The 25,838-nt window shown below is 32.3% G+C and overlaps 2 protein-coding genes and 1 pseudogene across 3 annotated transcripts; 2 read left to right on the top strand and 1 right to left on the bottom strand.

Moving 5' to 3' along the window:
• The first annotated feature begins 1,977 nt into the window (after positions 1-1,977).
• LOC148626050 (ciliary microtubule inner protein 1-like) lies at positions 1,978-6,753 on the top strand. Its single transcript, XM_088569667.1, has 3 exons — positions 1,978-2,065; positions 3,247-3,331; positions 6,457-6,753. The coding sequence occupies exons 1-3, from the start codon at positions 2,010-2,012 to the stop codon at positions 6,706-6,708; spliced, it is 393 nt and encodes a 130-aa protein (XP_088425793.1). The 5' UTR covers positions 1,978-2,009; the 3' UTR covers positions 6,709-6,753.
• A 2,715-nt stretch (positions 6,754-9,468) lies between these two features.
• Positions 9,469-25,487, bottom strand: LOC148626051 (putative RNA-binding protein EIF1AD). 2 transcript variants are annotated; one of them, XM_088569665.1, is made up of 5 exons: positions 25,019-25,487; positions 21,804-21,890; positions 16,420-16,528; positions 12,513-12,621; positions 9,469-9,848 (listed from the first exon to the last, which is right to left on the bottom strand). In XM_088569665.1, the coding sequence occupies exons 1-5, from the start codon at positions 25,091-25,093 to the stop codon at positions 9,662-9,664; spliced, it is 567 nt and encodes a 188-aa protein (XP_088425791.1). In that variant the 5' UTR covers positions 25,094-25,487; the 3' UTR covers positions 9,469-9,661. The 2 variants fall into 2 exon arrangements, with proteins under 2 accessions (XP_088425791.1, XP_088425792.1); XM_088569666.1 differs by having other exon boundaries at positions 24,915-25,069.
• Positions 18,786-20,282, top strand: LOC148626052 (uncharacterized; annotated as a pseudogene).
• Positions 25,488-25,838: the final 351 nt, after the last annotated feature.

A 25,838-nucleotide genomic window follows, 5' to 3' on the forward strand; every position in this document is an offset into this window, starting at 1 on the left:
AGATTGTAGAGCGTTAGAGTCATTTGTTATCAGTGAACGTCGAATTTTCTATATGATTCTTCTCATTTCTTTCTTTTACAGACCAAGCAGTTATCTTTATGTAACTCAGAGGAGCAATTATAATGTACTTTAAGACGATCTTCTTTTTCTTTTCGACGGCATGCTCGATTACGCAAGCTTCAAGGATTTGGAACCAACTTCGACCTTTTTTGTGTGTATTTACATAATATAAAATACAAGTACATGTACATGAATGAAATATTAAATAATTGTTATTTTTTGTTGTTGTTTCAAAATATCACATAGTTAAAAACCGAAACCTTTCGGACTACATATTTCGTTCGTTTTAGGCAGGTATTCAGTATACAGTACAAAAATTCAAAACGCATTGAAACTGGTATGAATGGACATCATTAGATGTCTGATTTACGCATGCTTCCCGTAGATCCAGGGTTTGGTTTAGACGAGTTTACTGTATTTTTAAATCATTACGTATTTTTTTCTCAAGAATCTGACTTCACTACCATGAACATACAAATAATAGTTATTATCATAAATGATACACTGACCGAAAAAGTAGCATCATCAGCTATCTGAGCAATGATACAACAATCGTCGCGGGAGTTCTGAGCTTGTAGTCAATCAATGGATATTATAAACAGACGATAGATAACATCAATGTTCTAATAATATCATCAGCGGGTTTCGTTAATTGTAATTACACGTATCGAATCGCAGGACGGATTCTCTAAGGTACAAATGCAAAAAGACAATTAACTGGTATACATTCGGAACAGAACACAAACTGATCACTTTAGTGAATCCCAATGAATTCCGATTCGATTAGGATTTTCCGTTATTAGATGAACTAGCCATGAGCCCGTGTAACATAGATAAAGCTAATAAAAACAACACCAAATTAATAGGACAGTAATTGATATACGAAAAGGATTACCTCATAATGTTGCAACTATAGATATTTTGAATTAGTGTTAGCGGATTTAAATGTGTCATATTAAAACGGGACACAGATGACAAATGACCAAAATACAATGAAATTATTTTCCTGAATAGAATCTTGTCCTAGTTTAACAAAATCTGGGTGAACTGATCGTGAATGTTGTGTTCCATTCTAACAACATAATTTGTAGAAGCAGATATCATCATTTTGAGTTCTCATGAATATTGCTACTATGGTCTTCATTATTTGATACAAAACATAAAAAAAAACGGTCTGATGCATTTCAAAAAATAAAAGTTTCGCGTTTTAAGGTTAATCAGAACGTGCCATACAGTGATGAAGACTTTTTGTATGCTCAAGATGGTAGGCATAACAGAAGTAATTTATCCATAATGTACTTGATTCTTTAGGAAAAGAAAACATTTAAAGGTAGTTCTTCATTATTTGAATTGATGCAATAATTAACTTTTCCTTCCCTTTCCTTTTCTTTTCTTTTCTTTTTACTCACTGACTTCTTCTTCGTCCCAGAAGATGGCGCTAATTTATCTTTGGTAGTTTCAGTTTTCCCGCCACAGAAATTTCTCTTTTTTATCTCTACATTTGTTGGATCTTCTCTATATCTTATTTTTCTTTCCAGAAGTGGATATTGTTTCTCCCAATTCTTTAATCTCGGTGTAACATTTTTACTGATTTGTCTGCATTCAACTCAATAGTGCACAACAAATAAATATGTCTATTCTTGAACGACTGACTGGCATATTTTGTTGGTTCTTTTGAGTACATATTCGTCATTGTGGCGTTTCCATCCGTCAGGTCTATAATTGAATCTCTTCGAAGATGACAGTTTGATATTATATAGTCCGACATGTTCTTTATAGTACAGTTTGTGTTAACGATTATGTCTTCATTTTCACCATGCCGAACAAAAACGAACACCATGACTGCATCAAACCCCTGTCTACCGCAGATCGACGTCGTCCTCTTACGTCGACGTCATAAACGTTATTATGTGACATATAGTCACTGCCATTTGTCATTTAGTGCATAAATGGCTAACAACGGGAAAAGATTGAACCTTAATTTAGTACATAACGATGAGATATGGTGAGTTGTTAATTTGTTCTTGTGTAAAGAAGTCTACGAACAATCAGGTGTATTGTCGAATTTGAGACGTACTCTATGATACTAGTGCTTCAAAGGGAGCTTTAAGTCCTGCATGTTTAAATTGTGAATTTAATTAATTACATTTAGAAGGTCCGACTTTTTTTTCGTTTTTCCCTTTTATCCGAAAAGAATGAGACTTAATATGTTATGCAAAACTGAAGGCGTTTTTCCTCTAGACAATTTAATTATATAATAATTAAGTAGCAGTCTTTGTAAGAATCTTGTTGCAAAGTCTATAATTTGTGATATACCCTTAAAAGGCTACATATTTTTATTTTTGTTATTAAGTTGCATTTTTGGTAAATGTGGTGAAATGTATAATTATTTATTCCAATCTGTCTGCTCGTAGCAGATAATTCACACTGAAAATCCAATAGTTTCTTTTTTATTTTAATGTTAACTTATCTCCCTTAATATTGAATTCTATAGTACATTCTATATAATTTTTATCTCATATGAACAGGGGTTATATGAAAAGCCACATGTTTCTGTTAACAAAAAAAAAATAACAAAATATAAAAAAAATGTGTAGGTTTTCCAAACATGAATCACATTTTGCATGATTCTTAATTGGAGTACTACTTAAGTCTGTACGCGAAGGCTATTAGTATCGATATACCTACTCCCAAAATTAAATGACTGCATTGAAATGATTTATATTTATATTTTTTTATTTTTTTTATAGGTAGCAGTCTTTATAAAAATTAGACAGTCCTTGAGGTGATTCATAAATAACAAAATCTATTAAATTCACCTTCATTTCTAATTCAGTCCACATAGCTTATCTTAGTTCGTTAATCGACTTATATAGATTGGCAATGCAATTTGTATTTTGCAAGAGTTATCGTTCTCGATTTGGATGATTTTCTTTTTCAAAAATGCAGCTTTGAATGCAGAAAAGGCTATCGTTACATGAAGATATAAAAAATTCACGATAAAAAAGCCAAAAACAAAAACAAAACAAAAAACAAAAAGACATTTGTTCGGTATTTTTTCTCTCACCCTGAATCACATCTACCATAGGCATTGTCTGAATTGTATATTTTTAAGAACAACAAATTTATTATGATTGTAAGCATGGTAAAGTTATTTTGAATTCCTTTTCGATTCTTTTATTAAAGGAAGGACCACGTTAGACACGAATTTTTCTCACAAAGATCCAAATGGCCAGAAAGATGGGGATATCTGGTTGATGAGTACAATTCAGTAAGTATGGAAACATCATTTTAAAGAGAGACTCAGCGCTTATCCTACAGTCAGTTATTATAGCAATTTATAGTGATTCTGATTTCGACACAAATCTAGCCAGGTTTCTGAGTCATTTTAATAGCTCTATAGGTAGAAATCTACCCGACATTAGACCAATGTGTCCTATTACCACAGAACATCTGCGTGATCTTTTCGACACTGCCTTTTAAGTTTGAATATCTGTCAATTACCTGGTTAATTATGACAAGATTATCAAAATTGGCAGCTACATGTACGCGTATTCCAACTTGTAAGACAGCATCACTCTATTTCAAATTGCTATAAAGGTTTTTTCCCCCGACGCAGTCGGTATTGAGTTCGCTTTGACATCACGTGACATCCATGCTGGTTAACCATAGCAACCTAACCAATGTATCTTGCAACCTCGAATTTCATTGGACAAACGTGATAGCAACCGTGAAATTTAAGGCTCCATTGGGAACATTGGTGTCCGGAATATTTTCGATTACATATATATATTGAACAATCTTTTATACATTGAATAATTGGAAATAGTCTACGTGCTGAACCAAGGAAATTATTGAAATATGAAACGTAGTACAGTGATCTCACATTTCGGTATTAACAAAACGAACTTATGCGTCGGCTGTTTTTTTTAAGGTAGTACTTGTTTGAAGTTTCGAGGTAAAAATGACAAACAAAAGCCACACGTGCATGACATGTACTCACGAAGTGAGAAAAAAACTGAACGTGGTATGGCCATTATTTAAGAAATAAATCACGGAAACTCCATTTATCATTGTTTAGCCAGAGGGGTTGAATAACGACATAAGAGGCCAGCCCGTGCAAAAACAATGATAAAATGAAGCTTCCGTGATCTATTTCGATTCTAATAGGACTAGTTTTTTTTCCATATTTTTTTAATAGACGTGGCCTATGTGTTACTCGACATGTTAGTCATGTGTTTATCATTTTTTTACCACGGCTGTGGTCAAAAGAGCTTTGAAGCATGCCATATTAGAATTCTTCATAACACGAATTTATCTGTTTTTGGAAAACATCCTTTAAAATTACAACCAGTTTCCAGCTTCCTTGATTTTTAAATTTATTTTGTTAAAGCCGAGCATTTTGATAAGGTCACTAGAACAGAAAGAAGAATGGATTGTTTGATTCTACATACAGTGATTGAAAGAAACAATTTGTATATCTATTTTTTTGGGATTTGATGCAAATCAATTTTTAGGAGCATGTTGTCAATAGGGGAATGGGGTATCAAATCAGTGAACGTAGAACAATATAAATTTCAATAACACAAAGTTCGTAATTGTACTGATTAGATACATGTATTTCCCTCAACTTTTGATTTTTTTTCTATACATACGTGTGTGTGTGTTTGTGTGTGTCTTACACGTCTTGATCTTTTAGTCAGGCCGGAACCTTATTGGGTGGTCGTATTCAATTATAATGGTCTCACTAATTTGTGTTATGTAAGTGATTTGCTGATCAGAGAACGTCCTAAACAAAATGATTTAGGGGTTTGTTTGATAAAGTATAACAGAAAATTATCACAATACCTTATTTTACCTTTTCTGATAATGAAGCTATCCACTTTTTTCTAAACAAAACAAGAGGCTCCCAGGAGCCTGAATCGCTCACCTGGTTGAATTCCGTCTTTCAAGGGCAATACATTTAACAAGTTGTCCAACGATTTTGATTCAAGAAGAATTTGGCAGGACTTGAAAGTTTCTGTCTATCATAGTTTTCAAAATATTGGCTGAAAACTGTAAAAAAAACCCCGTCATTTTTCCCATTTCAAGGGCAATAAATCTTATAAGGAGTCGTCTGACAACTTTTATGCATGAAGACTTTCGTAGTCTTAAAAATAAAGATCATTTCAGCTATTGAAAGATTTGGCTAAACCTAACGGTTTTTGGAGATATATGCGAAAAACTACTGTCTGACCCCTATGTTCTATGTTCAGAGGAGAAGATTTTTGAAAGAAATAACATTCAAAATAGCAAAAACCGTTGAAAAAGGACAATAACTCCAACATGGCTTAATGGATTAAAATGAAAATTTGACCGCTGCTGGATCTCATCATGCTGAACACTTTTACCCAGTCAGACTTTAGCTAAACCTAACGGTTTTGGAGATATATGCGAACAACTACTGCATGACCCTAATGTTCTATTTTTAGTATCAGCGGCCATGTTTTTGACGGATCAAAAATCCCCACATCAGTTCTATGCAGGATACCCCAAAGGAACATTCATACCAAGTTTGGTTCCAATTGGTCAAGTGGTTTCAGAGGAAAAGAGTTTTGAAAAAATATTAACGATGAATTGAATGAAATGAATTGGCTTAGTTACATAGATTCTATATTTAAACTTGTGTCATTACTTGTTAAGGGAAACCGGTAGGAACTTCCAACGCTAGCAGACGTAATTGTTTTTATAAAACTACTTTATATATGTCGGTTTATTATTTGGAAAATAAAATGCTCAACCTGGCACAGTTTGAGACCGCCTCAAAAATGGAATCCTGAACAGTTTTTTTTTTTTTTTTTTTTTTTTTTTTTGGGGGGGGGGGGAGGGGGCAATTAAAGACACTGGCATTCAAGCTATCATCAACTCTGAAAATGCAATGATTAAATATTTGACACATTTTAGACTGCAACCATAAGGTAAGTGTCCCTTGTTTGTCCCTTATTCGTGAATGGTTTCAATCACAACCCCAAAATCAGTCCCAGCACCTTCTGACGACATGTCACAATGCATAGGTAATTAGAAAGAGATCCATTTAATTATGGTAAAGTTATTGTTCCGACTTTACGAATTTGACCGTTCCTGTCCCCATTTTGGTCCCTAAAGTCCTAAACGCTTCAAGTCACAACCCCCACATCCTTTAGTGGTATGGCATCTTAAAGTAAAATTTCATTAACTAAAACTAGATGGAAAATTACAAAACTGCAGTGATAACACTCAAGACACACCCCCTTGCTTATTCTTTATTGACTAACATAAATTCAATACTAACAAAAAAAAAAAAAAACAAGACTCAGTTCTAGCTCTGCATAAGCGTCAATTGAAACCGATTACCTTGTATCTCATACAATCTTTCAGCTTACAAGAGAACTTCTGGGACCAGAAATGAAGTGTGTTCCTTCCTATGCGTCTAAAAAAACAGCTGACCTAAAACTACCTCCAATAGTACCCCAACATAAACGGAAGAAACCTAACATTCCGGATACCACTTCTAGATGGATTGGTTGGAAGTCTAGTACAAAGCTCGAAATATACGGGAAATACCCCAAATCACGTGGACAATGTGGTATTCTGAACTTACTAAATTGGCCAGAGGAAAGCCATCCGTGAAAAGCATGGTCAATATATATATATATATATATATGTTTGAAATGATGAGTGTGTTTTTTATTTGTTCTAAAAATGGCCGTCTGAGTGGTCTTTGAATATCGTGCTCGCCTCGGCTAGTGCAAGAGATCGTGGGTTTCCAGGCTGAATCACCCAGACTTTAAAAAATGGTACATGTAGTCACAATCTAAAGCTTTTCGTTCAAACTATAAGTAACATGGAGAACAAAGTGGTTAAATCTATCGATGTAAATTTGACTGTGTACTAATCCAAACTGTTAGTTTCCCAATGCCCAATGGTTTTAATTTTGCATTTAACCAATTCAATTAAAATGAAAATTATAATATAAAACACTGATCAAAGTTTGATACTATTTGAGTTACATATTACACAGAGTACCCCCAGGTACTCCCTAACCATTAATAATGACGGACAGACGGACGTACAGATATAATCAAGTGGCTAATATACCTGCTTTTACCGTATATTGATTAAGTGTCAGTCTTTGTAAGAATCAGGCAGTGGGTGAAACATGGTATTAAAAAAAACATTTTGATAGTGTAATTTGACTATTTGCATGAATAGAATCGAGGGAAAAAACAAGATTTTTCATATCATATTAGTGCATTGAGATATAATTTCATTCAGATGCACTGTAAAATGAACATTTAAAGGGCAGATAACTCTGTCAAAAAACCTCATTTTCCTATCATTCTATTGAAAAATCCAAAGATGCACAGAACAAATAAGATCAAATAATGGTGGTTCAAATAGAGAAAGCATCCTTGATTGAAATTATATTGTCAGATTGGTGGGGTTTTGACATGCATGTTTCTGAATTTTCCCATTTTGCCTGATTTTTACAAATACTTACACTTAACATATTACAGCTGATTGACAAGCAACATGATCTAGCTTTTTACCATATGTTAATTGTCAGATGAACATGCAATAGGCACATAATATTTTCTATGTAAATTAGTACATGGATTTAACTTCATGTCTAAATATTTATAGTTATGATGATAAAACCGAGACAGCCTTTTCACTTAGGTCATAATTAATATTATATCAAAAGATTTTCATAATCTGTTTAAAGAACCTACTTTAAAATATTAATTTAAGAACATAGTACATCAAGATAAGTGAGCCTTACTGTTGACAGTTTTTTTTTTACAAGATTTTATATAGATTATACACACATTTTTCACTATTTTACAATTAACAAAACTTTTAAGATTTAAAAAAAAAAAAAACTAGGGGACTTCAAACTTTTTTCCTGTTAAAAAAAACCCCAAATTTATATCCATTTCCATAGGACATATTTTAGTCAATTACCTCTGCCTTGAAATTGGCATTTGAAAAATAAATGTTTGGAAATTTACCATATTTTTTATGACATTTTTAAGATATTTTAAGGATATACAACAAAGTTTTTATGCCATATCAGAACTTATTTGATCATATATATTTCTATATAACTTTCCATGATGAAATAAAAAAGATGTTTTCTTTTTTCAAATCAGTATGATCTGCCTTGTGGTAGATCATACATGTACCTATAACACTGAACATTCTTTTCTGTCATCTTACAAAATCATACAGACATATTTATTTTCAAGGAAGTTATTATATTTAAAATGATGTAAAAATAGTATGTTTAAATTATTTTTAAAAATTTTTTGATATAAAGTTTGTATGGTAAAATAACAAACATTAATTAAATATAGCCTAGTTAAAGGGGAAATAATTGGTGGGAAATGTAATGGAAATTTTTTAGTTTTTTTTTATATTACAAGAAAAAAGTTCAGTGACCCCCAGTTTTCTTTTTGAAATTTGACAGAATGTCAGTTACATGTAAGTGTTCATTATCTGAATTGAGAAGAAATTCTAATTACCAGATTTTTGATAGTTTGCTAAAAAGCGAAATTCCCCACAGAATCCATATAAAAATGACTCGAATATCTAGATAAGTTCGGGCACCTATGATTCAAAAGTATGCTCATTCAAGGTCATCTTCCCGTAAAAAAACCCAGCAAAATCTATCTACCAGAAATATTAGGTATGATCAATCTTAAGTACCATTCTGTGTAAGTATCAGGCAATGGGGTACATAATTATTCTCAGCTTGGCAGGGCCTTATTTAGATATTCATGAATTTAGTAAATTTTGTATAAAAATTAGCAATATTGACTTTTCTGTTTATGTAATCTATTACAAAAGCTTCTACCTGTCAAGACAACTGGGAGAGTTGAGCAAAAGCAAGGAGAAGTTTTTGCTTATTTCTCCCTGTAGATAAGGCCTTGATTTTGGTTGTCTTTTAATATCTCAAATATATTCAATATAACTAGAAAAATGACCAAAAAGTCATTCAAATTTATCCTCAAACATTTTTGTTGTAGTTATTTTTTAACTGCCTTTAAAGGGAATAAAAGCAGGAAAAATTTTCCTCCATTTTCCATAGTGCATTTTAACTAATTTTGGCTTACAATGCATCAATATCTTAAAAATCATACTTTACAAAAACTTTGATAATTATTTCTGGAGGTTATTAGGTAAAAATACTTAAATGACGTAATTAAATTGTTTTTTCCTTAATGTGCCACACCTTATACACATTTTGCCTGATTCTTAGACAGAGAAGTACTCACAGAAAAGATTTTAAAATGTTTGAATATTATTTCAGATTACATCTGAGGTTCGTGGATATCACAAAGTAATGGCATAACACCACAAAGACCTTGTCTAACTAACAGATCAACATCTGTTCCATGTTTTATTATTATTATTAAGATGAAGATATTCAGAATATTCTCTGTGAAGTTCAAATCTGTCCAACAATTATTCATGACAGTCATTGATACCAAAATGGGTGATCCCTGATGGAAATATGTACCAGCTGCACAGCATAATACTCCCCCCTTGAAACTTCAGTCCAAGGAAACATTTTTTTTTTTCATGTCCCATTCACATTTTCATCACTAGAGTCATTGTCATTTTCCTCATAAACAGCCACATTTTTACGATTAGCATTGACAACTAAATCTCCGATTTCATCATCAGAACTGTCACTAGGGGGCAGCATGTCATCTGGTATCATTTTGTCATCTTCAGTAGCGCTGGAATCTGTGAAAGCCTCTGGCCTAGAAACAAATAAATTTTTGCTTACAATTTGATAAAATTAGATTTAAAAGCTCAAAACCTTGCAAACAAGCTCACCAATATGATAAAATAAAAATGGAGAAATCCCAAGGAGCTTGAAATCTCTCAGATGAATTTTAAATACTTACACAAAGTAAACAATTGTAACCTTAATGGTTCTGTAAAATCTACTGAATACATATATCTTGATTAGTAATCCTACTAAGAAACAATAAAAAAAAACCTAGAGACTCTAGAGAGCCTGAATCACTCACCTGGTCAAAAATATTCTTTTTAGCTTTCTAAAGCTGGACTCTTGACCCTACCATACTATTGTCACAAGAATCATTTAATCAATAGAGAGCATACAAGTTATCCAACCAGTTTTCATATTAAAAAATAAATCTCTCATAGTCATTTTTTTACCCTCCAGGGGAATAGCTCCAACTTTAAGCAACGGATTTTATGAAATTTTGACATAGGTCTGCCTCACCAAGCTGATAAATTTTTCCCTGAGAAAATTTGGCTAAACCCATTGGTTTTTGATTAATTTCAACAAATCTTCAATTTTTAGAAGTGATGGCCACGTTTTAAACAGATAAAAATAAAAAATTGTAAAGGATATCATATTAAAGATTCACACCATGTTTGGTATATGGATCTTTCTGAAAATTTCGAACCCTGCCAGATTTTAGCTAAACCCAAATGTTTTGAGTTATTTGCATTATTTTGCAATTTGAATCCTTTGTTCTATTTTTAGTAACAGTGGCCATGTTTTTCGCCAGATCAAAAATCCCACACACATATTGTTACAAATGTTCTACATAACATTCATGCTAAGTTTTGTTTCAATCTATCCAGTAGTATCAGAGGAGAAGATTTTTAAATTGGAAATGTAAAATTGGGGAAAAAAAAAATTTCAGGACCTTTAACTCATTCATTCGTCAACAGATCTTTCCAAAAATTTCAGCATAGGTCCATCCTATCAAGCTGAACAATTTTATTCAACTAAATTTTAGATAAACCCAAATGTTTCTGAGTTATTTGCAAAATTCTGCAATTTGACCCCTGTGGTCTATTTTTAATAACAGCAGACAAATTTTTTGCCAGATCAAAAATCCTCACATAAGACTGTTAAAATATCCTTAGGAACATTCATGCAAAGTTTAGTTGCAATCTGTAGAGTAGTTTAAAAGGACAAGATTCTGAAAAAGTTTACAGACCATGACGATGGACGACAGTGATGGCATTAGCTCACATGGCCTGTAGGCCAGGAGAGCCAAAAAGCGAAAATCAATTGTCATACCCAAATTTACAATAAGGTGACTCTAACGGTATTGGATAAGACAGTAGAGGATCTGTAACAGTATATATAAATAGACACATCTATCAGTAGTAACGAACATATATGAATCATTGCAGTAAAGAGTGGAAATTTCTACCATATAACTGCCAGTAGGTCACCAAAAAGAAATATGCCATGTAGGAGGATCATGAAGAATAAACATAAGAAATGGATGCATAAGAATACAATTTTTTTTTTCATGGTCAACCAGATTTCAAAGGTTGAAAAAGACAATTAAGTAGAATAAAGTCAAATCTGCCTTAGTAACCACCAGTTTTCAACAAAGATCTGCCTCAGCAACCACCAGTTTTCAACAAAGACCTGCTTTAGTAACCACCAGTTTTCAACAAAGACCTGGCTTAGTAACCACCAGTTTTCAACAAAGATCTGTCTTAGTAACCACCAGTTTTCAACAAAGACCTGCCTTAGCAACCACCAGTTTTCAACAAAGACCTGTCTTAAAAGACAATGATAAAAAATATCCCTATGAAGTAAAATCTATTTTTTTTAAATTTAAGCCAACTTGAAATAGATAGATATCATGAGAAACAGTAGTAAGAATAACACAACCTTGTTTGTCTATCTAGACATAGACTTCAACAAATTGGCAAAAAGTATTTTCCATAAAGTTATCTTTTTTTGTGGAATTCCATACTGAATATGAGTCAAGCATATCTCTATCTATAACAATGTGTAAAAAAAAATACAATGTATGTCTTTTGATGCTAACATTAAGTTGCAAGCAATGTCCTGCTAGGTACATATATACCTCCACTCGTACAGGGTGGTAATACTGGTGTCGGACAGTAACCAAAATCATTTACAATATACACATCTACATCTATTGGCAGCTGAGATAATTGTGATGAAATTTGGATGGACAGACAGAATGACTGACAGTCAAAGTGATTCAAATGTATCAGCCACTCATTGATTGGGGATGTAATATCATGACAGGTTTCTTCTATTCTAAATTGTCTTTGTAACAAAGCTGGTCAATTATATACAGTAAAATGGGAGATAACTCAAAATTACAAAATATAGCATTCAATTTTGAATTTATAAAATGGAAAGTTCACTAATTCAATGGTAAAAGAAAAACTATTTGGATGTAAAGTAGCAGTGGTAGATCCAAGGGGTTTAAAAGGTCAACCCCTCTCCCTTTCTGGACAATTTTGGCAAATCTCCCTGGAATAGAGAGACTAGTGATATAAGATACTAAATCTACTTACAGCTTAGAATCATTTTTACTGACATGAAATTTGATAAAAAACTCCCTTCATCAAATAAAGTTAGTCTTGATAAAAATATACACATTTACCATTTTCCTTCATCTTTAATGAACTTGATTTGTTCCTTGTAAAGAATTCTACAGATTTCTGCTTTTACTCTATCGCCTTCTTCAATAGGTTCTATAAACACAAAATCTCCTGAAATAGGAATAATGACATGTAAACATTTCAAAACAACAAAATTAGCAAAAAAACTGGAACACATGTGCCAAACTAGCCTCTTTACAGTAAAAATACCAATAATAAAGCTCATGAATATCAGGAAGCACTGAAATTCTAAAACATATAAAAAAAAAAAACAAAAACAAACAGAAAAAAACAACTAAAAATTGAAGAACCTTAGTGAAGGCGCTCACATACCCCATGTGTCTCAATGTTGGATACTTAAGTAAATTTGTTTGTAAGAGAAATACATGTGGAAGGACCCTGATAAAAAAGGAAAAAGAGTGTTTTTTAGGCTTTAGACCTTTATCTTCTAACTAAATTCTGTCAAACTCCAGACTGTGATTTCTTGGAGTTTTAGTTAAACCAAAGTAAATATAATTGTGGCGGAACAAAACATACACTTGACCTGTAACTTATCACGGTGAACTTATAAATCAAAAACCATGTCATAATCTGCAAGCATTTAGAAAAAAATGTCAGAAAAACGGTTATTTCTGTGAATTTAGCTAAGTTCAAGGCCTGTAATTTTGGTAAAAATCATTGGAGCGGAACCAACTACAAACTTGTCATGTAACTTTTCATGATGATTTATATACTAAAAATCATGTTACTATCTGCAATTGTTCAGAAAAGAAGTCCAGAAAACGTTTTTTTTTTTCTGTGAATTTTGCTAAGTTCAAGGCCTGTAATTTCGATAAAAATCATCAAAATGTAAACCTGACCTGTAACTTACCATGGTGAACTTATATACAAAAAAATCATGTCAAAATCTGCAAGCGTTTAAAAAAAAAATCCGGAAAACTGAAAATGGACTGACTGATGGTCAAAAACATTATACCCTTCGCAACTTCATTGCTTGGGGTATAATAAAAGTGAATTTCCTTTCAACATATGAATAACAAAACTCAAGGATGATTTAACGAGGTCAACAAACAAAGTGAAAATTGGCAAAATCAGAAGTAAGTATACAATAACAAAAAAAGGAATTGTGATGGTAAAATCCAGATTTCAAACAGCGGAATTCCATTAAAAAGTAAAAAAAAATTAGGCTTGAAAACTAGACAAAGTTATTCCCCTGCACACCACATGGAAGCATGTGTTTTACAAAGAACACTTATAGAAGGACTGCCTTAGAAACTTAATTTATATCCAGGAGACACGGTTGATAACCCAACACATATAATACATTGACTTTTATCAAAACAGGGCATACAAGGGAAAATAAGTTATGTACATAAAATAAGCCATGTACCCTAATAATATATTCACATGGATAAGTCAAACTATCTCTAATTTTGGGAACATTTAACAAAACCAAATCTTTCTGCCCTTCATACCTCCATTTAGTGTATGACCATCCTACAATATTTACATGTAAGTAGCACTCCAAGTAAGAATAATGCAAAATGTGATTCATGGTTGGAAGGCCTACATATTTTTATTTTTGATATTTTGTTTAGAATGTTATAGTAAACAGAAATTAACATGTGGCTTTTCATATAAAACTTGTTCATAGGATTTAAAAATTATATGGAATGTACTGTAGAATTAAAAACTAAGGGAGATAATTCTATAAATGACACTGAGGTCTCACTAACCACTTCCGGGTCAAATGACCACCCCCTATGTAGTACCAAAAACACACTGAACCTAGACATATGCATTGTAAGTGCATTATTTGTGTGTATTATGATTAAAAGTAGTCAAAATAAAGCTGAGAATGTGTACTTTAAAATCATATATGTAATTAACTACAAAAGTGTATGAATATTGTTTACATGTGTGAGTAATTTGCCTCCATGCTGTCAGTTAGCAGAACAGGTAAAAATGTGGATTTTCAGTATTATTTATTCAAGCAAATTTTGTGAAGAATTTCTACTATGATCGTACTATTAGCATAATGATTTTGGAAGCCTTATTTTCCAAGCTTCGCAACGGTATGCAGCTTTAAGATGTCATTTGTCCTGGGAATTCACAGTGAGACTTTGAAAATTACTTTTTTAACATGTAAAGTAATGGAAACGTTAGAAGTGGTTAGTGAGACCATAAATTAAATTATGGCATATTTCAGAGAAATGCATAATTTGAGGAAAATTGCCTTTCCTGGTCATTATTTCCATTTCCCCATAAAATCAGTATTGTGATATTGGTAATCTGGCTATATTTTAAGAGGTGCATTGTGCAAGGTATTTTAAAAAACAACATAGCAACAAGATTTTTATCAGTAACAGTGACTCATAACTTGACGTCATCCATGAAATACACAACGTCTCTGCTTGGGATATTCAAAGTACTCAAATAGTCACACAGCACAGACTAAGAATCACACAGTAATGAAATAGGTATGATATAAATTGTTGAAATCTGTTATTTTTTCATAATGATAAATGATATTTACTATTACAACTTCTTGAATTATCATAGGTATCAATTTGGTGTGACAAGTTAGTTAAAATTGTAATTTTTTAGTAATTTAGGGAAAATATCACTGAGGGGCATGATATAAAAATGACCATTTCTTTGTAATCCTATGTCTGATTTTGATAGTTTTGGTCTTATTAGACTCACAATACCACAAGCTTTCATAAAATGTAAAAAAAGAAAAACATAAAAACTCATAAAATGTTTTTAAGGTCTCACTAACCACTTCCGGGTCAAATGGCCACCCCCCTATGTAGTACCAAAAACACACTGAACCTAGACATATGCATTGTAAGTGCATTATTTGTGTGTATTATGATTAAAAGTAGTCAAAATAAAGCTGAGAATGTGTACTTTAAAATCATATATGTAATTAACTACAAAAGTGTATGAATATTGTTTACATGTGTGAGTAATTTGCCTCCATGCTGTCAGTTAGCAGAACAGGTAAAAATGTGGATTTTCAGTATTATTTATTCAAGCAAATTTTGTGAAGAATTTCTACTATGATCGTACCATTAGCATAATGATTTTGGAACCATATTTTCCAAGCTTTGCAACGGTATGCAGCTTTAAGATGTCATTTGTCCTGGGAATTCACAGTGAGACTTTGAAAATTACTTTTTTAACATGTAAAGTAATGGAAACGTTAGAAGTGGTTAGTGAGACCTGATGTACACAAAAGAAATGTAAGATTGGATTTTTCTATGTAAATTACCTGCTAAGACAAGACAGATTGCATTGAATTATTACGCACTTCATCATAAAAACCCTTAAAACCGCTTAATAACAAAATTAAAATGTGCAGCCTTTACCTATTTGGGGTGTATCACATTAAAAAGAATTTGCATGATTCTAACAAAGACTGCTAATTAAATGTTTCTTAATTTTTCTGACTGTTACATTTCTTTTATTATACATTTGTATATACCTCAAGTAATATTATGTGGTTTCATGCAGTATTGGACAATATCTATATCTTTGTAATATATGTCTCTATGACACTAAAATACAACAGAAACTATTGGATTTTCCTTGTGGATTATTTAATGAGATCAGACAGATTGGAATGAATAATTATACATTTCATCATACAAACCTATCAAGAAACTTAATAACAAAAGTAAAAAATATGTAGTCTTTTTTAAGGTGTATCACATTTTACAGAATTTGCATGGTTCTTATAAAGACTGCTACCCTACATCTCTACCTCATAAACTATAAATGAGGATAGTCAGATGAAGCATGCATTGCTATAATGACTGCTACCTAACATCTCCATCTCAAAAACTATAAAGGAGGATAGCCTGATGAATCATGCATTGATACAATAGAACAAAAAAGAGTTACCTCTCTTGATCCATACATTTTTCCTAAACCTGGTTGGCATACTAACAAGGAATGTTTCATTATCAGCAGTCTGTATTTCATGTAGGTTGTTGCCTCTTCCTCCTAAAACCTTTTTAATAACAAAAAAACATAAGATAAAAATCTAAAAATTGAAGGTGGATATATTCAATACTAAATAAAAGAACAACCTTCCAATGTCCCCCACGCAAAAAAAATAGTGAGCAAAACATTAAATTCACTGAAGTCCATGCGCATAACTTCCATAAAAATCAATCAACCATAACCAAAGTCGAACTTAATCTGTAACTTCTCATAGTAAGACTACATACAAAATCTAAAATCAATAGGTAAAAGCATTACAAAAAAAAAAATGCAGAAAACTGTAAATTCATTGAAATTTTCTAAGTCCAAGGGCCATAACTTCCGTAAAAATCATTCAACCGTAACCAACGTTGAACTTAATCTGTAACTTCTCATAGTAAGACTACATACGAAATCTAAAATCAATTGGTGAAAGCATTACAAAAAAAATTGTGGAAAACTGTAAATTCACTGAAATTTTCTAAGTCCAAAGGCCGTAACTTTTGTAAAAATCAATCAACCCTAACCAAAGTCGAACTTAATCTATAACTCTTCATAATAAGGTCACATACCATATGCGTCGCATGGGACAATAAATGCTTTAAATTCTACTCAGGGGTGTAGGAGGAGTAACCAATAAGAGGTGGGTAAACCCATGTCCCCATTTTCAAAAATGAAAAAAAGAACATGTCTTGCTTAAAATTTGAAATCCACAAATTGATTTGGATTAAAATCATAATTATGAGGTGCACAAAAGAAATATGTAATAAAGATTCTGTAAAAGTTTCATTTAATTCCATTCAGTGATGTAGGAGGAGTAAGGTATAAAAGATGGGTCCCTTACAATTTTTCATTTTTATTTTGATATTTAAATTAAAATAAAGATATTACATACAGTTAAATGTAAATGCCTTCTCATGTACGTTTTTTAGAACATTCTGACAAGTTTCTCTCGCCCATATCACTACTAACTACGACATAACAATACACATATAAGTGTCTTGTGATAAAAGAGTACATTATAGGTTCATACCAACAAAAAAATTGTAATATAATTTAGTACCATACTATGTAAAGGAAATGAATGGCACATAATTTTCCCCAATTTAGTCATTTTTGCCTAAAACATATTCAGTGCATCTAGAAAACAACCAAAAAGCATTTAAAGTTTATCCTGAAGCATCTGTCATGTAGATATTTTTTGACTGCTTATATAGGGGAAAAGTGCAGGAAAAATTTCCCATCATTTTTCCATAGTGCATTTCAACTAAATTTGACCTATCAATATCTCAAAAAGACAAATTTGAAAAACACTCTGATGGTTATTTCTGGTGGTTATCAGGTATAATGAAAGGGAAAAGTACTTAAAGTACTTGTATGTACATGTACATGTACCAAATCAATTTTAAGATATAGACAAACATGTTCATTCCAACGAATTTTGTCTCAATTGCAGAGTGAAAAAGCCTCTCTGTATAAATTCAAATTAGTGATAATTCGTGTATTAATTTCTAAATTAAAGTAACATGCCTTCTTGGTAACATAATACATGTACCTGTATGTTGACTCTGGACCCATATTTATACATTAACAAAACTTTCCTTCATAATCCAGTGATAAAGTATAAATCTTATCAGTTGAACCAGGGGCTCCAAGGAGCCTGAATCGCTCACCTTGTTAAATTTTTGCCTTTCAAGGGCAAAAACTCTAATAAGAAGTGGTCTGACAATTGACTCAAAAAGACTTTGGTAGGACTTATCATAAGGACCCTTTCATTAATTGAAAGTTACATTTATCTATCATAGTTTTAATTGACTAAAAACTGCTAAAAACATAATTTTTACCTTTTGAGGGCAATAACTCTAACATGGAGTCCTTCGAAACCTTTGATCCCTGCAAATCTTTGTAGGCTTCATCATAAGGATCATTTCTGCAATTTAAAGTTTCATTCTATCTATCATAGTTTTCAAGATATCGGCTGAAGAATGTCTGACCCCTATGTTCTATTTTCAGTTAAGGTGGCCATGTTTTTTGATGAATTGGAAATCCCCAAATCAGTTCTATGCAGGATACCCCAAAGAACTTTCATACCAAGTTTGGTTTCAATTGGTCAAATAGTGTCAGAGGAGAAGATTATGAAAATTTGTTAACAACGACAACGACAGATGCCAAGTGATGGTCATAGCTTACATGGCCTACCGCCAGGTGAGCTAAAAATACACCATATAATAAGATTTTTTTTTCAATTTAAAATCCTTCAATCTAGGTACAAATGTATTTACCTGGTATCTACTAAATATTGATTTTATCCTATATGAACAGTGGTATATACTGATATTATATATACTGTCAAGAAGAAAGGAACCAGCAAGTGAGATATCATTGTGCATGATACTTAAGATACATGTATGGGGTCGTCAAATTCAGTTGTAAGAGCTCAAGACATTATTTCCTGTAATTTGTGTGAAGTGGACCCAAAACTGAAATGGAAGTGCCTGAACTGTCAGCTGTTTATGTGTCACAAGTGTTATAAAAAGATTCATCCAAAATTCAAAAATGCCAAGGAACACAGAATAATAGACATTAAAGATGTGGGAAGATATGCTGGTCAAATTACTGAAGCAGACCTTTTAGACATCAAATGTAGGCAACAAGAGACCCAAGCATGTTGCCTATATTGCTCTACATGTGAGCTCCTGGTGTGTCCTGTGTGTATTACCCAAGGTTAAAAGGTCATGACTTCATAGATATTAAGGATATCTATATCAGGAAACATGAAGAACTTCAAATGAGTGAAATTGACAAAAGCAATAAAGTGCATATTCTGAAACTATCAGTAAAAAATGAGTTCACCATAGAATTACAATGATGTCACTATATAGCTGCCTGGGAAAATGGAACAATTTGTATGGGTAATCATACTAATAAAACTATCATTTATAGTCTAAATGGAAATACTATTACAAATCAAGATACACTTAACCATCATCCATATGATATGCAACCTTATTCCTATAGTACTGTCATAATAGCTGATAAAACCTCAACACTGAAGATTATACAGAGTGAAGATGGTACAATTAAAGATTCCAAATACAATGCCCACCCTTACTTTACTATAGCCCTTCATGTCACTTGGGACAACAGGATTATAATAGGAGCAAGAAACACTGAAAAGGCATTCCTCCCTGACAGTCGATGAGTAATTATAAAATATCACAGCTGAGGGAATATGGAAAGGACATGGAAATACGACAATGACAATAGGAAGATTTTCACATCTCCTCGACTTTTATCAAGTGCCAGTAATGGGAATATTTTTGTGTCAGACATACTTTCAAAGGAACTGGATGGGAGGATAGTGATTTTGAAGGAAGATGGAGGGATACTGAACACATACACTGGACATCGAGACATACATAGAGATGGAACAATTTTCATGCCACATGCCATAACACAAACTCAAATACATGTAATAACATTTTAATTGTGATTATAACACAGACACCTTACATCTACTGAACAGTTCGAGAGACTTCATGACCTACTTTGACACCAAGACTATTGGCATAATATATCCACACTGCATGACATTTAAAATTAATGGGACACTATTCATTGGTACTACTCCAGATACTGTTTCAGACAAGGCCAAATTGTTTGAACTAGAATTCAGTGAAATATTTTAAAGAAGTATAGCTTTTGAATTATGAATACATAAAATAAATATAAAATATAATTTTAATTCCAGAGAAAATAAAATTTTAGCCCATTTGCCATAATTTGGGTTTATTTATTACTCATTGCAGAAAGACAAAACTACTGATCAACAGTTGAAAAACAGATGTACAATACTTGAGTGGAAAATCTCGAAATTGGAAATGCAAAATTCGGGAAAAAATCCATTTCAGAACCCATAACTAATTCATTCATTGGTCAACAGATCTTTTCTAAAAATATCGGCATATATAAGGTCCATTCCATCATGCTGAACAATTTTAACCCCTACCAGATTTGAGCTAAACCCAACTATTTTTTATCTATTTGCATAATTCAGCAATTTTATCCCTATGGTCTATTTTTTTTTTAAATGGTGGCCACATTTTTGGCAAAATCAGAAATCCCTGGAATCAGATTGTTAAACATACTCTACATAACATTCAAGCAAAGTTTTGTTTCAATCCATTCTGTAAATTCAGAAGAGAAGATATTCAAAGTTGAAAATGTAAAATTTGGGAAAAAAATTCATTTCGGGACACATTACTCATTCATTTGTCAATGGATCTTTCTGAAATTTTGGCATATGTCCATCCAATCATGCTGAACAATTTTACCCAGTACCAGATATTAGCTAAACCCAACTATTTTTGAGTAATATGCATAATTCTACAATGTAACTGCTATGGTCTATTTTCCGAAATGGCAGCCATGCTTTTAGCCAGATCAAAAATCCCCACACCAGGATTGTTCAAAATACCCTAAGGAACAATCAAGCAAAGTTTCATAACAATTTCTTAAGTAGTTTCAGAGCAGAAGATGTTTGAAAAAGTTTACGGATGAAGACGACGGATGACGGACCCATAGTGATGGCAATAGCTCATATGGCCTTTTGGCCAGGTGAGCTAAAAACTGGACTGTTTATATTAGGACAAAATCGATATTAATTTTGTTTCCAATTATCCCTACCTAACCATAAAAATTGGCCCTTTCCAAATAATTTTATTGCCATTCTCTGACAAGATTTAAACAAGTTTTTTCAAAGCAGCACTTTTCGCTTCTTTGACGATGATTTTTACAGAACCAGATGAACTTTGGGGAAAAAAATTTTCCTACCTACAAATGCAACTTCCCAAAACCAAGAAGTAGGGTCAGGTAAGGGGAAACAAGCTTTATTTTAAGTGTGGCCTTATTCAACAAGTAAACATATACATGTACCAAATAGATTCTTATCTTAAGCCTTATTTACCATAGATATAACATGAAGTTAGCAGTTGCACATGTGCTGGGTATACATACTCCTACTTGTACAGCAATCCCAAGAAATGAGAAATTGATATCTGCTAGTCACAACAATGTATGCCCCCATCTAATTAAAGTCATACACCACATTTGAAATCAACCAAATCAAATTTGAAATAAATTCATCCATTGGGGGCTCAATATAACTGTGACCACATTCAGAGGAGTGGACAAAGCCATTCTGATATACCACCCACTCATCCAGAGGGATATAAACAATGTCATATTCATTTGCATTGTCATGTGCACTTGTTTGTACATGTAGTTATGCACAGTATACTTACTTTGACAATTTGTTGTTTGTCCTCTGGTAAAACAAACTCATCTAAAACTTCTTTGGTTACATGCTTTCTTTTTGTGGCTTTTGACATCTACAATACCAAATGAAAAGCAACCATTATAAACAACAAAATATCACATTTAGTATTTTTTTTACAAGAAACCACCAATGTCATTTCGAATATGCTTCACTGATAATTTCATGATGGACTTAAAATTTAACCAGGTTATTAAAAGCTAACATCTCAAATAATGTTATGGACTGTTTACTACCTACATTATGTAACAGTGACACTAAGCCATTCCCAAATTATTGCTGATTGACATTAATCACATCTACTCAATATCCAACAACAAATAAAATGCATTTTGTGAAGATCAGCACCCTCCATTTTGTGCTGATACTTGACAACAATACAATACTATTGGAGGCAATTTCAGAGGGTTTTATAGTAATATTTTCTTCTTCATTGACATGCAATACTGGTTTTCTCCACTTTCTTTATTAGTGACATCTAGGAACCTCAGTTTTGAGAAGTTCTTTCATAAAGTTAAACAAACACATTAACTGTAGTACATTTTTGTGATCTTGAGGAGGTAGACCTAGGGTAAGGGACACAAATCGTTGGAACGTTTGCATTGAGCATTTTACATCAATCTCATGTAAGCATCGAAGTAACTTGGTCTGATTTCATTCTGTTTCAAATAAAAGCTTGAAAGACTTTAGTGAAATTGAATGTGATACAAACATATCACTGACTGCATGAGTTAAGTCCCTTATCCTAGGTCTACCTCCTTAAATGAAAAGATGAAAGGATAACAAGGGTTCAGATTTACTCTCTGGAGTGAAAGGTCCTGGACTTTTTTTGCATCCTATTCCATGATGAAAGATCCTCAACAGGAAAGTAAAAAGTCCTCAATAAAAGTAATTTAAAAAAAACATGGTACAAGTAGGCCCATATACTACATGTTGGTAGATGAAATTTAAAAAGTCCTGCATCAGATTTTGAGGGTCCTTGACCCTGTAACAGAGCTTATTTGAACTCCTGAATAAACATTTTCATAAAATAAAGATATTCAAATTATAATTATAGGTTTCATAATGTGTAAAAGTTTGATATCACAAAATAATATGAGAAAGGTGAAACCTTAAATACTCCCAAAGAAACACCTACATGTAAGTCCTTTAATAATTTTTGTCATCCCTGTTACATGTTATTGTCATGGTTTAAAATGTCCAGCTTTGGAACTTTGGGTTATCAGTTTCGTAACATTTGGCTGCCATGTTTGACCATCCATATCTTGGAAAAAGCTAAGATTTGATTGTATTTAATCATCGAAGCTAGCTATGTTTCCTAGACTGGTGTGGTTCTCAATTAGTATACGAAAATGAAGCTGCCAGGATGCTGTTTTTAAGCTCTTGATTTTACATGCACAAACTGGATATTGATGGTTTTTCTAGCCATAAGTATACTGAACCCAATTGATGATACAACCATGTATCAACTCAAGTTACAATGTACATATATGTAACAAACAAGCCTCAACAAGTACTGTACTACATACATATAAAAATGTACATGTATGTACATGTTTGGTGATGAATTTGAATAAACCAATATTGGTATTTTGTGAAAATCAAGTTCAGTAATATATATTTCTGAAGGAATACTTGACTGCTTGACAATTGGCCTTCACTACGTTATGGCAAATACATGTACATGTACATTCTGGCAATTGTCTACCTGTTACAATGTATGTCACCAGTTGTTTAGGAAAGTGATGTAAGAAACTTATGTGTAACAACATTGCTTTAGATTTTATAGACAGACTATACTATACAATACTACCTCATCTTTTTTCTATTGGGAAATTATGCAGCACTTTTTAAATTTGGGAAATTTTAAATAACCATATGAAACCTTGAATTTGTAGTTCAAAGAATTAATCTCAAAGAAGATGTAAAGAAAAAAGATACAAACTGTAAGTCATAAACAATTGATCATTGTAATTTTGAAACACTATATTCTACCCTTTGGCTACCAATTGGGAAATACATGTACATGTAGTTCATCAAGTTTGCGATTATTTTTGAGCCATTATTTTGACAAATTGGGAAACTTTCATTTGGGGAAACAGCCTTTAATACTTCAGAGATAAATTTAAGCAAACAATACTACTGAATGATGTGATGTCACAATTATCTAAAAGTTCGATAAGTAGATAAAATCACAGAGCATTTAAAATTAACTGATAACCAATACCCAAGGTGGCTTCTACATGTACATGTACTTAACAAATAAAATGATTACATAGATTTTTACTTAAAAAGACTTACAATGTAAGACATTGCACCTTACAGTGTAATCTACAGTGAAAAAAAGAGAACTTACAAAAATAGTTCAATTCCTACATGTAACTGGTTATTATATTATCATACATGTTTTTGTATTTTTTTTTTGGTATTTTTTACTCATGACATCAATTCACTACTGTCATGAGCATATTTTATTGTATTTTAAATAGTTTTAGCCAGTGTTATCCACATTACTCATGGACTTAATGTACCAGTCTTGCATTTCAAATCCGTGAGTTGGTGCGTGTTAAAACATAGAGAGTATTATAAAAAGTGCTTTTCTTTTTGTTGCTATATAAATTAATTTTGTCAAAAAATATTAACTACTTGTACATGTACAATGTACATGTATATGAACTTAAGACTTTTAAAAAAGAGCAAAGTTTTTGTTATGAAAATCAAACACTATAACATAGCAATGTCTCTCTGAAAAGGCAGGTTTGATGAGTGCAAATTGAAATTGAAAGTAGAGTAAATGCCTATTTATACATAATTTATTGTAGGTCAAGACTACAATGTACTTTTCTTCCTGATCTTCGTGGACACCCCTTATATATATTTTGGCAGAAAATTAAATTTCTACATGTCGTTAGTAATGCACGAGCGAAGGAATTATTGAATCATTTCATTTTAATTTTACAGCAATCCTAAAGATATGCATTTCACTGACAATGTACATGTGTACTGCAGAACAGAAGTTTATGGGAATGGATACAAACTGTTATGAATTTGAAAACTAATACGAGGACAATAGACATACCTCTATCAAATTCTTTTTAAAGATAACATAAGGTTGCTTTTGTCAGTTCTTTCCATAAAACTCACATTAGAGTTTAATTTATGATTTCAACACGAGCAACTTGCCTTCGTAAAGAGGATGTTGTATAAAAGGGAAAGAAACATCAATATATGTTTAGAGTACCGGATATTTCGTTCCATTCCGATTTCGTCCCAGAAACACTCCAAAAAATGGTAGTATTTATAGATTGAATCAAAACTATTTAAAAATTAAAGTAAAAATATTAAACTTATCAAAAGTAAACGCCGAAGACCAAGGCAGGTCAAACCAATGTAAATAATAAAATAATCGATGGAACATCAGCACACATTTATTTATATAGTAGTTATCAGTTCACAAACCAAAATGTGTAAATAGACAAAACATTCCCATAAGCAGGGGCGGATCTAACAATTCAATATTTCTTAAATAAATAGAGGCGTATAATTGAACTATACAGCTAAGCGGAGCGGGGCTCCATTTAAAACTTTTTAGGGGCAAATGTTTTAGGAAGTATCACAATTTAAGCAAAACTAAGCATGTTTTCAACTCATAGATGGATGACCCGTCCCTTTATCAATTTACAGAATTTATGATTTTGTGTTTAAATGCATGCAACAAAATGTGTCACTGTTGATCAAGGATTTTTTGTGGGCCCTGATGGGCCCCTTTGGAGGTTCTCTGGTTCCGCCACTGCAACAATCAGTAAACCGGAGAGCAACTATGCAAATTTCTGCACATTAAAGTTCTAAAGATACGATAAAATAATCATCTAAATTAGATTTGTTGGGGATTTGACCAGGAATTTATATATCCCAAAAGGCAGCGGAAATCGCCAATCGATAGTACAATCACTGTGAGCACGTGACTGTGATTGCCATGTATTGTCAATATATTATCTGTGCA

Source organism: Perna viridis, chromosome 2 (genome assembly GCF_037379345.1).
Source record: "Perna viridis isolate PV_CMFRI_1.1 ecotype Kerala chromosome 2, ASM3737934v1, whole genome shotgun sequence".
Classification (NCBI taxonomy): domain Eukaryota; kingdom Metazoa; phylum Mollusca; class Bivalvia; order Mytilida; family Mytilidae; genus Perna; species Perna viridis.